Raw genomic sequence first — 15,808 nt, forward strand, 5'->3', positions numbered from 1 at the left:
TCTTCCAGTTCTGTATAGAATCAGCATGTGGTAAAAAAACGTTTCTAAAGGTGCAGTGAGAATAGTGAAGCTTTTTATAAATGTTCATAAATTCATACTGTTAACTGTAAAGTTGTCGTGAGTCAATGAAACAATAATACACAATAATATGAATGTCCTGATTTTTAATATGAGACCCTACTGTCAGTTGACCTTTATTCAGTCCTACAACATTATGGAGTAACAGCCCCTGTTTGTGTTCAAAAACATGCATTACATTGGGGACTTCAGCAGGCAGGTTTTTGGTCCTTATTTGGGAACTGAGTTTTTCAATAATATATTCGTTATACAAATATACTTTTCTTTTTTTCCCCTGTAAAGATTAATCTAATAACCAATTTCAGGTATATATGAGATCATTTACAGAGAGAGAGAACGGAAAACACATACAATAAAGATAAACATGGAATCCGAGACTTCATGCAGAGCTCAGTTGATTTGCAGTTTTATGTATTTGAAATACTTCTCTGATGTGGTATGAAAAAGCACCTGCTGATATTATGGCACTGTTTTTCCTGGTTACAAAACAGACATAAGATCCTTGTGGTAGGAGGAAGACCTGTTGGACGGTCCGTGATGTCAGTGACTTTGGTGCAAAGTATTAAATGTAGTGAATTTAAAGGGAACTTTTATTCCATAGAGAAGTCCTGATGGTCTGTCCATAGTCCGCATCCCCAGTCCAGTCTTTCAAATAGAAACTGTATATTATTCCTTTATGTCTTTTTAAAAAAGGTCTCCTGTTTGACTGTAAACAGGCCTGTAGATCAGCCATGTCAATGGCTGCTGCCACCTGAACACTGACGCAGATGTATCCATTGAATCAGTTACAAATCAATAGTCTCACAAAGAGAGAGAGAAAAAAAAATGTCCTAAAGTCCTCCGAACTGCCAGATGTAAGCAATAGTGTTAACACAATGGCCTGTACAAAAAGGTGAACTGAGATGCAGGCGCGTCGAACAGGCGCATTGAGATACAGGTCCATTGAACATTTTAGAAACCCCATGAAATGGTTTGATGAATGCATTTTTTATCATACTAAAACCAGTTCAAAGGGCTCGTCTTTTTATAAAATGGCCTAGTTTACATCACAGCCTTGGAAAAATCATGATTTGCTACTCGATATTGCTTGTTAGAGGCAGGTGATACTGAAGGGTAGTCAACTTTTAGCAGTACATTAGCATGTAGAAGGTCTCAAAGCTAACTGACACGTGTAAATCCCACAAAATGGCCATTTTAATTTAAAAGGCTCTTTAAACTTCAGATGTAGGCCTAGAGAAATAGCGGGGAACTATGCAGTGATGGCAGTGAAAGCTGGTCTAAAATCCATCCAGGGTGTGGGTTTGTAACACTCAGTTTGGACAAGATAGACCAATGATTGTGTACGAAAACTAGCATGTCACATTTACAATTGCTCTGCCAAATTTTCCTAGAGACATCAAACCATTTCAATTGGAATCCACACAATCGGGAGTTTTGCATAAGAGCGCAACATTTCCCCCCGCAACATTTTTCACAAAAATTTACCAGGTTGACTTCTGTGCGAGTGGTGTTTCGTGCATCGCTACACTTTTAACTATTGAAAATGGACCTTTTTTGCTGAAGAACACATTTTCAAGAAAAAGGTGACAATGAAACAAATTAAGAAACTTATACAAAAGAAAAAGAAAATGAGTGAAATTACATGGATTAAGAGCGAGTTACCAAAAACTGACCTTCCTTCCTTTATTTATTAATCAATTATATTACAATAAAATCATGAATGTATTGGTATAATAGCAGTGCTAAACAATATTTCAAGTACAAAATGAGCAATGGAGGCTTTTTTTTTAATGAAACGTTGTGCTACCAAAAAGCCCTGGAAAAAAATGAATTAGCTGTTTTATCTTTTCCATCTAAATACCCTCAAAAAAAAAAAAAAAAAGGATCTTAAGTCCGTGTTATGCAATGAGACTTTAGACATGAGCAGACTGCAGGATGGCAGAAGGCTGGTTCGAGTATGGCACTGCAATGATTAGGACATTTTGCGCCTGTATTTCGACTAATACATTACCGTCATTAGGATTCATCATGACCCAAAAACACCACAATTTAATGCAACTAACTGACAAACTGTGAAAATCATATTCTCTGATCATGAGAAAATATCATTAAAAAGAAAAAGCAACAAAAGAACATCCAGAACCATCATCAATCCACGCTGTTATTAAAAAGCCTTTCTCTCAAGGCGGTCTAAGATGGCCTGGATCCTCTTAACGGCCTCTTTGCGAGCCTGTCGAACGACTTCCTGCCCGTTGGTCTCGACCGAGTCCAATTCCAGCAGCTCTTTTGTCAAAAGTTCCTCCAGGAACCGGTAGCTCTTTTCCGTCTTTTTCCCCACAAACTCGTCCACGTCCTCTTGGAGGAGCTGAACTCTGGCCATAACCATTTGAACTCGAGCCAGGCCGGGATTATCACTGAACGGGGCAGGGGTGGCGGTGGGGTGGGAAGACGTTGGAGGTTGTTCATTCTGGGCTGGTTTGGCCTCAGGTCCTCCACCTCCAGAGGGACCCTTGTTGTAGATTTGAGGTGGAGCACTGAACTGGGCTGGTTTGGGCGGCGGTGGAGTTGGGTTTGGAGTGCTGGCACGTGGTTTGGAGCCTGGAGGCTGGTTTCGAGGGTGCATATGAGGCTGGCTGTGATATGGTGGATCCTAAGAGACAGATATTCATTTAGATATAAATAAGTTCTCAATATTACACAATATACCAACCCAACAAAGGGGGTTTTGTCCTTGTTAAGTCTGAAAATCACAACCCGTTTTTTTTCTAACCGTGCGTACTCTGAATGCTCAACTTAGACTTTTTTTTTTTTTTTATAAAAAAAATTACTGTAATTCACCAAAAGGGTTTTTGGTGACTTACTACAGGTGAATAATGCAAAATCTCACCCGACTATCACTAGGAACGTACTAAAACTTTGGAACATGAATAGAAAAAAACAATTTACAGTAATAAAAGATAAAAAAGTACTGTTCAATCGAGATATTGGCTGGACATACAGTAGGCTAAGGTAGTCTGCCCACTAGGCATTTACTATAACACTGAAAGTATCGTTCATTTGAATGAATGATTGGACGTTTATGTTTTTTTGACTGGGAGTGGAATTTGCTGATGGTCCCTTTAGAAAATGCGGTGAATATCAAACCTAAAACTTACTTCACTGCGCTCTCGGACCGGTTGCTCTCCCATACACATGCAAAGTTAAACGCAACTGCAGAATTTCATGTTAAGCTTTTTAATTTTAACAGGCTCAGGAAGGAAAATGCCATAAACGTGAAATGTTGCGCGTCGCGTTCATATAGGCTCTTGTCTGTAGGCTATATAGTTTCCCTCCCATAGAGCCGATTATTACGAAAAAGCTTAACGTCAATGCAGTAAGACGGTGATATTATAACTCAGTAGCCGATACACCTTATTGAACATGTAACGCGCTATTGCATGTTAAGCGTTTTATAATGGTTTTCTATGGGTGTTGTTCATAATCTGATTTAATCTGTTTGCCTCTATAAAGTAGGCTATGCTTTATTAATAAGGTAGGCCTATATTGTGTAAATTTGGTGCTTCAATATCACTCACATCCATTAAGTGTCTTAAATGGAGAAGACCGCTTGATTAAACTGCCACTGTCTGTTTTAGCAGAATACTGCCATCTAGTAGTAGCAGGTTTTCTCAGACAGCTGTGTGTGGATCGTGCCAGGCGAAACCGGCGAAATGAAAGTCTCAAAATCCAAATGAATCAAATAGGATCGACTCAGAAACGAATCAATGAATGCACGCGTCACCTCATCCACAAATGCACATTATACTTGTTGCATGCACACATTCTGACCTACATTAATACAAAATGTAGGTTTTGTATTAACAACTATGTCTCTATTTGTACAAAATGCTGCACATTCTTGTGATTCTGGATTTTGCACACACAAGTTGTATTGTATTAGTTTAAATGTTGCGACGCACATTGTGGTAGTTGTGCACACATTAATAATTAGCACCAGGCCTATTCATGTGTAGTTGTTTGTGTGGGGGTTGTGCTTAAAAACGGCGAAATGAAAGTCTCAAAATCCAAATGAATCAAATGAGATTGACTCAGAAAAGACATTAATGAATGCACGAGTGTCATCTGATCCACACATGCACATCATCTTTTTTGCATGCGCAAATTATGATACACTAATACAAAAGAAAACATTTGTATTCACAAAAATTTCTCTATTTCTACAAATTGCTACACATTCATTCAATTTAGAATTTTGCACATGCAAGTTGAAAGGCATGGATAAAACATATCTGCAACATGTATCAAGTTCATTGATAATTGTGCTTGAACGTGTTAATCATTTTGATACTATATTCATCCCATACAACTCTGGCCTGGGCCGTTGTTTTACTGTCGATAAAGGGATAGAACAACAACAAACAACTTAATGGACAAGAACAACAGACTCCTGAGTTGGCAAACATTTGAGTGAGGGGGTTAAGAGAAACCTGCAAATCCAGTTTAAATAAGTAGAAAGACATTTTTATTACTTATAACTTCTGGAGAGAAATAGCACAGACCCTGGACAAGGATAAAACCTTCTAGTGATCACGTCTAAGACTTTCACTGTCCACATAAGTTAAGCACGCGCTTCAAAACTGAAGTATACTTTGGGTTTTTGGTCAGGATATTCAAGAGGTAGTCTTTTTTGAGAAACTAAAAGTCTGAAATTAAGATTCCCATTATTTGTACACTTTCATTCCTTGCAGGAAAAAGGCAATTGCTTTTAAAGTAAGACTACACAACAAATATAGTCCCCTGCAACGAGTATTAAATATGCTACCGCCTGTTTGTGAGTTGAAAACAGAAAATCAAAGTGTTGTGATGTACAGTAACATATTCTGATAGTGGGAGAGTTGAGCTGTCTTATGTAATCAGCTTTGGGAGAGAAGGAGGGGTTACATGAGGTGAACCCAGCGGTCTCTTAACTGTTAAATAAGCCTTCCCACTTCGTGTTTGCCAAAGTGCCAGTCAGTACATTTACCTGCACTTTAGAAGTATATCTGGCAGGCTGAAGCAATAATTTGTCTTTATAAAATATCATGTAAGTGTTTTTGGCCAACTATAATCTGAGTAACAAATTTATTGGCGTTGCGCTTGCTCTGAAAGACAGAGTTGACGCGCAATGTGTATTAATCATTCAATATTCAAATACACATTATCATGTACACTAGGACATATAGATGAACACTGCAGCTCAACAACGCAAAAACTTGCTTTGGCTCGATTATAACCTTGCATGTAATAGAACTTAATGTCTTTAAATTCAGCATGATTCAGAAGACAAAAGTTAATTTCTATGACCTACCATAGTTTTTAATAGTTCACCAAAATTATTACTAATTATAAATGATTAGTCATTACTAAATTAGCCATTACTAACCCTCATGCTGTTCCCAACCTGCATGCAGTTTTATTTTTCCAGTGAAACACAATTTTCATTTTTGGGTGAAATATTCCTAAATAAAGAATAATCCTATGATTTATAGATGTTATGGAGCGGAAATAGCAAGATATTTTTTGTCCTGCACTGTGACGTACATCGGAGTTTATGCATCAGAGAAATGCAAAAAGAAAAAGATCTGAAGTTGCAGTAAATTGTAAAAACAACAACAACAACGGGCAGGAGTAAGCAGACTAAATGACTGGAGAAGTCTTTGTCACTGGAAATTCGAGTTATGACATTATCATAAAAAATTATGAGGTAAAAAAAAATTAAACGTATAGATTGGATGAATTTCCATTTCATGGCGATTTTAAAAATTACAGTGATGTAGTTCCCAGGACTCAATTTACCTGTTTATACCACCATAGTAATTTTTTTATAATACTGATTCCATGATGAATTATGTAAAGCACATTTCAGACACAACCATATTTAAAACACTTTTTTCAATCATTTTTCCTCAACACCACATCAAAGTTTCATTTCTTTTGACTTATGACCTTTAACACCAGTGCTAGATGCAGAAACAACAAAGGGGAAGAGCAGGAGGAGGTGCTCTATTTCATTTTACTTAAAAGAGTCACAATCATCTTAAGGATTGTACTAGTAATTCAGCATAAAATATTATTACATTTGCTTTGGCTGTCCAAATATGGAAACCTTATTCAGCGGCAGAAAACATGTGATATAACTTTTATACTACTACTAAAGTGAACATGAATACATGTTTGTAAAACATCACACATACCTTGTGTTCATATGGAGGCGGTGCGGGTCCTTGCCACGGCGGGGGGTGAGGTGGTCGTACATGGTTACCATAGGGGACATGGGGTGTCTGGGTATTGGACGGCCACTGCTGTTGGGGCGGTGAAGGCCCATACCCTCCAGCGTGGGACCAGGCCTCATGCTGGGCTCTTGAGAGCATGGGCTGCTGGTTGGGGTAGGGGGCATTCGGAGGGCATCCTTCTCCATAGTGTGGGTAAGATCCTGCTGGGTAGCCAGGAGCCTAAGAGGACAAAGAAGACCAGAAAGAACTATTAGAATGAGAGATAATTTTTCAGATGGTGCAATCAAAACTGAGCGATTTTCTATAGAAGTTAATGAGTCTCTTAAAATATTAGATAATATGAGATGGTTAGTTCACTTCATTTTGTAAAATTGGTGTGACTCCCAAAAACGTAATGATATTTATGAATTAACGATATTTGTTAAAAATTATATTTAAAAACAATTTGAAAATAATATCTTTTTTCATTTTCATTTTAGTTTAAGTAATGTGTTTTTTAATATTTCTTTCATTTATTTTTATTTCAGATTTTCAGTTAGTTACAAGGCATCATTTCTCATTTTAGTGTACATTAAGTTTTTCATTTAATGTATTAATAATAGGCCAAATAATACCAAAAAGCATTTTTAATAGTTCTTATCAATCTTATCAATAATCTCCTAACAAAAATACTGCGATATCCGATTATTTAGTCTTGAAACGTTAAAGGTTTGATTTTCTTTTATTAGTTTGTGCTAAACTAACAGAAATCATTAGCTTTGCTGTTATGTTGGTGTTGCTAATAATTTCCACTCTGTTCTTATCGAATTAGTTTGAAATGAATTTTGTTTCGTGAGAACTGTTGAAGAAAACGTCTTGAATAAAATAGGCTTATTTTGTTCACAAGGTCTGATGTTCCTTTTGGGTATTATCACCCGAGTAGACATTTCGTTCTGAGAAGTTTAATTTCCTTAATTTATAAAGATGTCTTTAAACTTTATGCTATTATGCATTTGGTATTTGTCATGCATGTCTAAAATCAGGAATTAAAAACAAATTGAGCAAGAAGTTATTTTTCTTATTGTCTTTGAGTTCCGAGTATGTTAATATTTAACTGAATTTACCCCTTGGCAGTGAGGTACAGGGTAAGGGGGAGGAGCCGAGCCCCTCGCATTTTGTTCAGGGCAGGTCTGGCTGTGATACTGAGGTGGTCTTGAAGGAACCTGGTCACTGCAGTAGAATGGATTGGAAGGATGTAGCATACTCGTGGAGTATTGCCCTGGATTGTACACCCCATTGGGATAGGCTGACATTGCCTGAAAAGGGCACAGCAGAGTGAAGTGGGATAAGTCCTCTGTGTATTCGACTGACAGAGGGTGTTGCATAAGAATGAAGTGGCAGTACCTGGTGATTATATGGTGCCTGTCCGTTGACCTCTGTTCCAGGGGGGTACGAGTTGCTGTAAGGTCCGGCTGTGTGTGACTGGGGGTACCAATAGTTTGAGTAGCCAGGATACTGAGATTCCTAAAATAAAAACGAGTACATGCAGATGCAGTTATAGATGTGGTCAGACAAAATATTAGTGTGCCCCAATTATGCTATTTTAAAAGAAATTAAACGCCCATTACCATATCTGAATTTCAGATCCGGAGCTCCCTCAGCACTTTTATACACAGTGATACATACGAACAGTAACTTTGGCGTCAGTTCTACCGTATCAATTCAAGCCTGAGTCCTAATCCTTTTGAAGTGCATGCAAGGTGGCTTCGCAGCACAGAAAACAGCATCCTCTCGATGTGTTGTCGATAACTAAAAAAAAAATCTGCCAGGCCTCAAGCTACTATTAACTGAGTCCACTTTTTTTATCCCCTTCCCTCGCTAACTGCCCTGCGTCTCATTCATTCGGATGCATGTCATTGCTTACATTCCACAACGAGTGTCCACTACTGACGGAACTAGGGATATTTGGGCTCATAAAAAAACAAAAACAAAAACAAATATTAAATTAGTTTAACAAGTTCATTTTTTAAGTTAATTAAGTTTGTCACCATTTTTGAACAAGTTTATAATTTGGCCATATACACAACAAGCTTACATTATATATTGAGGTTTTCTTTGAGCTGAAAACATTAAACAATGTGTGTAAACAATAAATGAACAAAAGTATTAAGCTCAAACAGAGCAAAAAAATTAAATGCTAATAAACTGCTTAGGATTTATCATTGATTCACTGCATTTATGACCAGCAAAGCAACATGCAGCAACATTTGAAAAGTATTTTTATTTTTCGAATAATTATTACAGATCAAATAATTCAACTATTTGTGCACAACACTACACAGAAGAAGTGTATTCAAAGTATTTTGGATAATAACTTTTTTAAATGACCTAACTTAATATACAGCTGTACACTACTTTACATTTAATGCAAGTTGCTGTTGTGACGTCACGATCGTGTTGCATTGTGGTCTTTGGATCTGGCTGAAGTGTACATATTAGTGCATCATCCTATACCATGCCACCAAGTGGCAAGTCGTTGTTTGTTGATATTTTTTCCTTCCAAACCAAGATGGGCAATGCATGGCCAGTAAGAAATGCCAAGTTGCTCTGGAGTATCCACACATTCCTTCTATCCTAGGAGACTCTTGCAGGTAAAACATTTTTTTTGTAGCATCAAGCAATATCTAATGAGTCTTATCACAGTTAAATTTCCCAAGTAGCCTATTGGTTTTAGATTGGGAGAAAATGCTGATTAATCATCTGTCCACTATAGTGGACCTCATGCATCATGGCTATATTTCAGCTACAAGAATACTATTACCATGACTGTTGTTTTTGAAAATACTAAATCAGCAGTAACTTTTTGACTGTAAATAAATGTATTTGTGTTATTAGAATGCAATTTGCATTAACATAAAAAAAAATGTGATTACATAATGTATGCGACTTTTAATGCATTACTTTACTCGTAACATCAAACAGTAATCTGATTATGTAATGCACGTTACTTGTTATGCGTTACATTACACGTAACATTAAAAAAATCTGATTACGTAACCACGTTACTTGTAATGCATTACTTTACTCGTAACATCAAAAAAGTAATCTGATTGTGTTATGCATGTTACTTGTAATACGTTACCCCCAACACTGCTCATTTCAGATGAGATTGAAAACACCTGATCGCTAGGTTTTCTCAGAGGAGAGCTATGCTAAAAATGTGTCCATCTTGAACATAATCAGAATGATCAGCTAATAAGGGTAAATTGAAATACTCTGGTACACTGGAGGGAGCATCTGAGTGGTTTCCACAGTTGTACCTTGACAGGCTGTAGAGATCTCTGATGGAATCACGTCTTCATGTTATGATATCAAAGATACACAAAGTTCAACTTGTATGAAGTTCAATTGCCTTTGCAATATTTCGCATTTATATTTTTTGTATATATTTGATAGTTTTAACATGATTTTATATAATTGTATTGATTGGATCGTGTTATAACGATATTATTTTTAATACAGTATCTCTTCATTATAAACCATAAACGCATACCGTCCACAGTGGACATCTGAAAATGTCTCTGAAAAATATGTGTAAAAAATAATAATAATAATTTATCCTGTTTTACATGCCCTAGAGCAATAAAAAAACATAGGAAAAAATCCTGACTGAGGTTATCATAATTCATGAATTAAAGGGTTAAAACTTTGCAGACCTTTTGTGGTTGTCACATGCTTGTTTTCATCCATCAACGTAATTGGTTAGGGAGAGAGTAATCGGTCTCGTGACTCCCGTCAAATTAAATCGCGCATAGAAAAATAATGACCACAACACAGTAGATAGTGTTAACTGCTATTAATCATGGCAGCTGTGGAAGCACATCCTTCAAGCATCAATTCAATACAGATATCATTTATCATAAATCCTATTAAAAGTTTGTGATGTATCAGTTAGAGATTCATATTTGTTTTATTAATTATACAGGCCAGTTAATAGATATTTAGATACCAAAGGGATGTTCTAATGACAAAATAATTTTTGATTTTTTTTTTTTATGAATAGTAATGTATTTTAAGGATTATTTTTTGTGGATTTTAGTTGGTTACCCTGACTCCAAAATCACAGCTAACCCCTGGTCATCATCACTGATATTATTGGGCTGCTGCTTATGCAATGTTAGTATTGTATACTATAATTACAATATAATTAGTGTTATCTCACCATCTTTGCCTATTTTAGTGCATTAGGTGACGTTAACTGTTTGATAATATTAGTGATTCTCATTTCTTTATCACAAAATGCTAAAACTGACGCTGTACTGGAGAGGAATTGCCTATCTCTCTCTTGTTTAACCCGTCTCTGGTGTGTGATGCTGAACTTCACATGAGGGTTTTTGTATTCTTTGCACTGTTCTGAACATTGGTATTTTATGAGGAACAATAGCTTGCTCTGTGTTCGTCAAGGCCTTACAACTGATTTGAAATCTAATCTTTTCATGCATTATGATTCAAAATGGTGATGAGTGTACTGAAAATAACTTTTTAATCTTTTCATCCCGGTAATGGTATTTTCGTAATGTTTGGGGAAAAAAAAACATTTTATCAGAGATAGGTGATGTATTTGGAAAAGTTGTCAGTCAAAATTAAAGCAGTTTGAGGATATAAATATTCTTCATTCTTTCTGACAAACAGCAAAAGATAACGTAAATTACAGTATCAGTGTTTTCTACATTTTCAAATTGAAGTGAACAGCGTTTATTATAAGGAGTAGGATCCGCAGCTTAGTATTCACTACTCATGAGTACTTTTACATAAGCTACTCTTTTTTGCTTAGTCAAGTACTTTTACCTTTACTCAGACTCATTTTTTTTTTGGAAAGTAATGATACTTTTACTTGAACATATTTTTTCAGTACTCTTTCCACCCCTGAGTAACTATATAGCAACACCAGAAAAAAACATAACAAATAGCTACATTTAACACGTGTGATGTGCAGCATCATTCAGTCAGCACAGTCAGATTTTCTGATGGAAAATACATTTTAAATCATGTTGAACCCACCCTGTAGTCTAAATTCATTCATTCGAAGTGGATGCCATGCCGGGGTCAATATTTTTGACACGTCATTTATTACCCTCTGATGAGAATGATCCATACTTACTGAGTGAGTGATATAGAAACACACATTTTGTCCGAACCAGTGAGTGTGGTAACTTTATGCTCAGGCTCAAGTAGAAGTTACCAAGGGAATAAACAAGAGTTAGTGAGAACACAGTCCAGCTTTATGAACACTGCCTTTTTAAGGCATTTAAACCCTGGTTACTTAAATGGGGATTACACAAGCTGTGAATTAAATCCACGTTGCAACAGTTTCACGTTAAATGAGCGTTTCTATAGCAGTCATATTTATTTGCGCTGGTAAACAATAACATCCAGTCAGTGTCCATGCAAACCAGAGCATGCAAGGCAGAAAGCATGTGGTTTTGCCTGATGATTTAACGTTACTAACAAACCCCGCGGGCCGTACTGTTGATCAGCGGCGTACAGCTCGTTGCTTTGCAGTGTGAGCGACAGAAATCGTTAGAAATGCTAGAACGGCTTCAATGTTATTTCTCCTAGCGACCTCTACCAGTATCAGATGACAAAAGACTCACCATTCCGTTGTTCCAGTTATTGTTCTCCGAGTTGTAGCTAGAAGGCCAAGATGACTTGGGATCAGACTGCATCTGCTGATGCATGATCCACGCAGCCTCACCTCCGACTCTGTCGCTGCCGACTGAATCGAAAGCCATTCGTGACTAAACCACGAACTCTTTTAGTCTTAAGTTCACTTCTGTCTATCACAGCTTGGTTTAGAATGAAAGAGGTCTTCTCAAAAATGGCCTTTAATTATCTGCCACCACGTATCACAAAATGCTGTAGCTAGAGAGTGCGTCAAATGGATATATTTCCCATTTTGTTTGGTACATTCACTGCTGAGGCACGGCGCTGTCATTCAGTTCAACTCGCCAGCAGACGCGCCTTGACTGACAACTCAACTGGCCAATATGAGACGAGAACAATGGTGACGACACACTCATGTGACAAAGTTAAAAGTTTCTATGGGAAGTCCATTGCTAATCGGTTCTTTCTAAAATGTTAAACGAGTGTTTCAGTAATTATTTTTTACTTCACAACGTCATAACGTCAACATGTACTTGATTGATTAATTTAAAAAATAATAATAATTGTAATTTCACGTCACAGGTTCTGTTGAACTCATGAAACCATCATAATTTAGAACCTAAATATACGTTTCAGGTGCATTAAATAATAGTTAAACCCATTTACATCTCTTGACTGAAAATGTTTTAGGTGGTTTCAGTCCAATTCAAGCTTTTTTTCTCTCTCCATGAATCGGATATCGCAACTGTTACATTTTATGTCAGTGAATCTAACTAAAAACACAGAGAAATAACTTTAGCGCAATTTGGGTGTCATTTTAGGTAAATAAATAATTTAAAGAAACGCTTGGGACCTTTGGAACGAGCAGTAAGGAGTGGGGGGTTTAAAGGGTTAAAATTGAACCGGAAGCACTTGTTTCTGTGTTAAGTTACATCCTGTGGAATAAGGATACACTTTTGAAATGGTCCATGGCTTGATACTTTACGTTTAAAAACTCCCAAATGTCAGCAAAATGAATTACATGCCAGGGACTGCGAGCCTCATCGAGGACATTGATAGTAAGTTAATTGTGAAATGATTCAATATATTGGATTCACCCCGGCGAGACACACACTCGGCGTTGTGTAACGTTAATGATGTTCGCTTAGACGCTTTTATAAAAAGCATTTATAAAAGTCACGATGGTGTTGCATGTTTTAGCTAAAAATATGAATCGAGTGCTCTTTGCTGTTGTTCCGCAAACTGAGCTAGTATTATGAATCAAATAATCCAGAGTTCACGTGAATAATAATTTCCTCCATACAGGTGTTCGTGTGATAACATGAATTAATGTCAGGAATCTCAAAGTTCAATAGTATATGTGACTCACAATGCTTTAATTTCCCCTCTTTTTTTCATTCATTCATTCATTCATTTTTTTTTTTTTTTAGAAAAACACCTTGTTCTCCTTCGCGATGGAAGAACATTGATTGGGATCCTTAGAAGCATAGATCAGTTTGGTATGTATAGTTGCCTGTCATTATTTTGCAAGCATCTTCTTTTTTTATTTCAATATATTCCGCTGTTTGGTGTTTAGGTGGAGGTCTCAATCATTAAAAATACACTTCGATTTTTCATCATTTACACTCTCTCATGAAGGTCCATACTTGTATGCAATTCAATGAACACACTAAAAATTTAGAAAAATGTCTCTTTAGTTTGTCCACACCGAAAAGTCAATTTTATTTGGACCCCCACTTTTTAAAACATATTTTTTGTGTTCCAAAAAAGAAAGTTATACAGGTTTGGAAAGACATGAGGGTGACAGAATATAAATGTTTGGTTGAATTATGTAAGACTAGTAGTAATGTTAAAAGAAAAACCGACATTGCTCAGTATGAATGTTTATTTTTATTGTAAAATGTGCCATTATATTTGAACCTGCATGATTTCTTTTTTCTTCCACAGCCAATTTAGTTTTGCATCAAACAGTTGAACGAATCCATGTAGGTAAAAAATTTGGTGACATACCTCGTGGAATATTTGTCGTGAGAGGAGAAAATGTCGTCTTGCTCGGGGAAGTAGTAAGTACATGTGCTCATCGTCCTGCTACCCTTGGGATGATTTTATGACTTTGTGTAATATTTGCAAGGCATGTGGCGTATGAGACAACATTTCATGAGGGTAGTAACAAATCAGAAATTTTGCCACAACTCACTTTTATTATTTTTGGAGGGATTTTCCAAAAAGTTGATTAATATGCTGTTTTCCCCTTCCAGGATCTGGATAAAGAATGTGATCAAATCCTCCAGCGAGTTTCCATCGAGGAAATTCTGGAGGAACAGCGGACAGAACAGCAAGCCAAGCAGGAGTCCGAGAGATTGAAGCTACAGGCAGTGAAAGAGCGAGGTTTATCGATCCCTAAAGCTGACACGTTAGATGATTTCTGAAACAACATTTAGTTATTTTTTGGATGATTTTATTTCTGTTTTATTAAATGGTTTTGTTTGGTATGAGACGACAGTCTGTCTTGACTTTGAAATCATTCTGTCCATTGATAGAGTGAGTCTGACAAGATTATGACTTCAAGATTTTGTTTCACTAGTTGCTTGTAAAGGCACGTTTTGAGAATATCCCACCATCTTTGTTTTTTTAATGGCTGATGCCATAGTGAAATGAAGGATGGACCAAACTGAAGCACTTGTTGACGTTTAGTTTAAAATTAATCAACTGTAAATGTATACAAGAAAAGTTTATTTCAGTGTTCACTGTGTTATGGATATGACGCTATGGTTAAGTTTGTGTACTGTATTATGTAAAACGCAACAACACTGAAAATATTTTTGTTCTATTAAACCTGTTTTATACTGATAACAGGCTTTTAATTAAGTGTCACTCTACTTGATTCTGAAAAAACATATATAATTTTGATGTATTATGTTTTTTGGTTACTAATCTCCAGAAATGTTCTTAGTAGCCAATCAACACAGAGGGGGGGTGTTTTAAAACATTGTAACTATTTGCACTAGATTATAACACAGAGTAGAATTATTATAAAAAACTATTTTTTTACATATGAATATAATTAATTTAAAAATCTCCACATATACAGAAGTTTATTATGTGCTTGTAAGGCTTTTCATGTGAAACATGTCCTTGCATCAAACGGTAGCTAGGGGGTGGTTTTTGCATTTGTTCTTTTTTTAAAAAGCAATAGTTCATGCCATGGAGATAAGGACATTGAAGTTTAAAGCTAGTGTTCGACAACAATACTTTTCCACATCGTTATAAGAGTACATGTCATGCCTACAGTGACTATATTAGACTAAATTTATTACAGTGAGTATAATTTTCTCTTAATACCAAATCTTGGTGTTGAAGTTTATACGCTCTTAATGATTGTTTCATATTAATAAGCTCAGAGTAGGCTATTTGAGAATGTCAAATGTACAAAAGGGTAGAAATACCCTAAATTTCACTTTATTGGATTTAAAAGTGTACTTAAAATAATAACTATAGCAAAGCACAACGATACAGGGGACTGTACAACAGCTAATGTTCGTTGAGTTTCACTCTCCCAGCAAGTTTCACTACAATAAAGTGTAAATGAGAAAAAGAAAACCCGGAGTGGAACAGAGTGATTGAAAATCCTTTGGGAGGTGAAATCTTCTTTTTAAATTTCCAGTCTGGATTTCGTTGTTTGGTGACACACCAAACTTGATGCTTTGTTGCTTTGTCAAAACATAAAGTAAACATATACAAACTAGCTTGTCAGATTTGGTCTGAAACTCAATTAATTGAGTAGCCTAGAGAAGACTATTAAAGGGATAGTTCAC

The 15,808-nt window shown here is 36.3% G+C and overlaps 2 protein-coding genes across 4 annotated transcripts; one reads left to right on the forward strand and one right to left on the reverse strand.

Annotated features, from left to right (window-relative positions):
* Positions 1–151: 151 nt before the first annotated feature.
* On the reverse strand, positions 152–12,893 carry bag4 (BCL2 associated athanogene 4). Of its 3 annotated transcripts, none has more exons than XM_079638835.1 (5): positions 11,984–12,893; positions 7,734–7,853; positions 7,454–7,645; positions 6,312–6,569; positions 152–2,728 (listed from the first exon to the last, which is right to left on the reverse strand). In XM_079638835.1, the coding sequence occupies exons 1-5, from the start codon at positions 12,119–12,121 to the stop codon at positions 2,243–2,245; spliced, it is 1,194 nt and encodes a 397-aa protein (XP_079494961.1). In that variant the 5' UTR covers positions 12,122–12,893; the 3' UTR covers positions 152–2,242. The 3 variants fall into 3 exon arrangements, with proteins under 3 accessions (XP_079494961.1, XP_079494962.1, XP_079494963.1); XM_079638836.1 differs by lacking the exon at positions 11,984–12,893 and adding an exon at positions 7,958–8,089; XM_079638837.1 differs by lacking the exon at positions 7,454–7,645 and having other exon boundaries at positions 11,984–12,351.
* Positions 12,402–15,165, forward strand: lsm1 (LSM1, U6 small nuclear RNA associated). The gene is made up of 4 exons (XM_079638838.1): positions 12,402–13,051; positions 13,424–13,492; positions 13,941–14,056; positions 14,252–15,165. Exons 1-4 carry the CDS (start codon positions 13,006–13,008, stop codon positions 14,420–14,422), a joined length of 402 nt encoding a protein of 133 aa, XP_079494964.1. The 5' UTR covers positions 12,402–13,005; the 3' UTR covers positions 14,423–15,165.
* The last annotated feature ends 643 nt before the right edge of the window (positions 15,166–15,808 follow it).

The sequence above is a fragment of the Phoxinus phoxinus genome (genome assembly GCF_949152265.1).
Source record: "Phoxinus phoxinus genome assembly, chromosome: 15".
NCBI lineage: Eukaryota > Metazoa > Chordata > Actinopteri > Cypriniformes > Leuciscidae > Phoxinus > Phoxinus phoxinus.

Coding starts and splice junctions, on each gene's coding strand:
- bag4 (XM_079638835.1), bottom strand. CDS start 12,121: ATGGCTTTCGATTCAGTCGGCAGCGACAGAGTCGGAGGTGAGGCTGCG. Junction 7,646..7,733: donor AGGCACCATATAATCACCAG/GTACTGCCACTT, acceptor TGCCCTTTTCAG/GCAATGTCAGCCTATCCCAA. Junction 6,570..7,453: donor CTGTACCTCACTGCCAAGGG/GTAAATTCAGTT, acceptor TTGTCCTCTTAG/GCTCCTGGCTACCCAGCAGG.
- lsm1 (XM_079638838.1), top strand. CDS start 13,006: ATGAATTACATGCCAGGGACTGCGAGCCTCATCGAGGACATTGATA. Junction 13,052..13,423: donor CCTCATCGAGGACATTGATA/GTAAGTTAATTG, acceptor TTTTTTTTTTAG/AAAAACACCTTGTTCTCCTT. Junction 13,493..13,940: donor TAGAAGCATAGATCAGTTTG/GTATGTATAGTT, acceptor TTTCTTCCACAG/CCAATTTAGTTTTGCATCAA.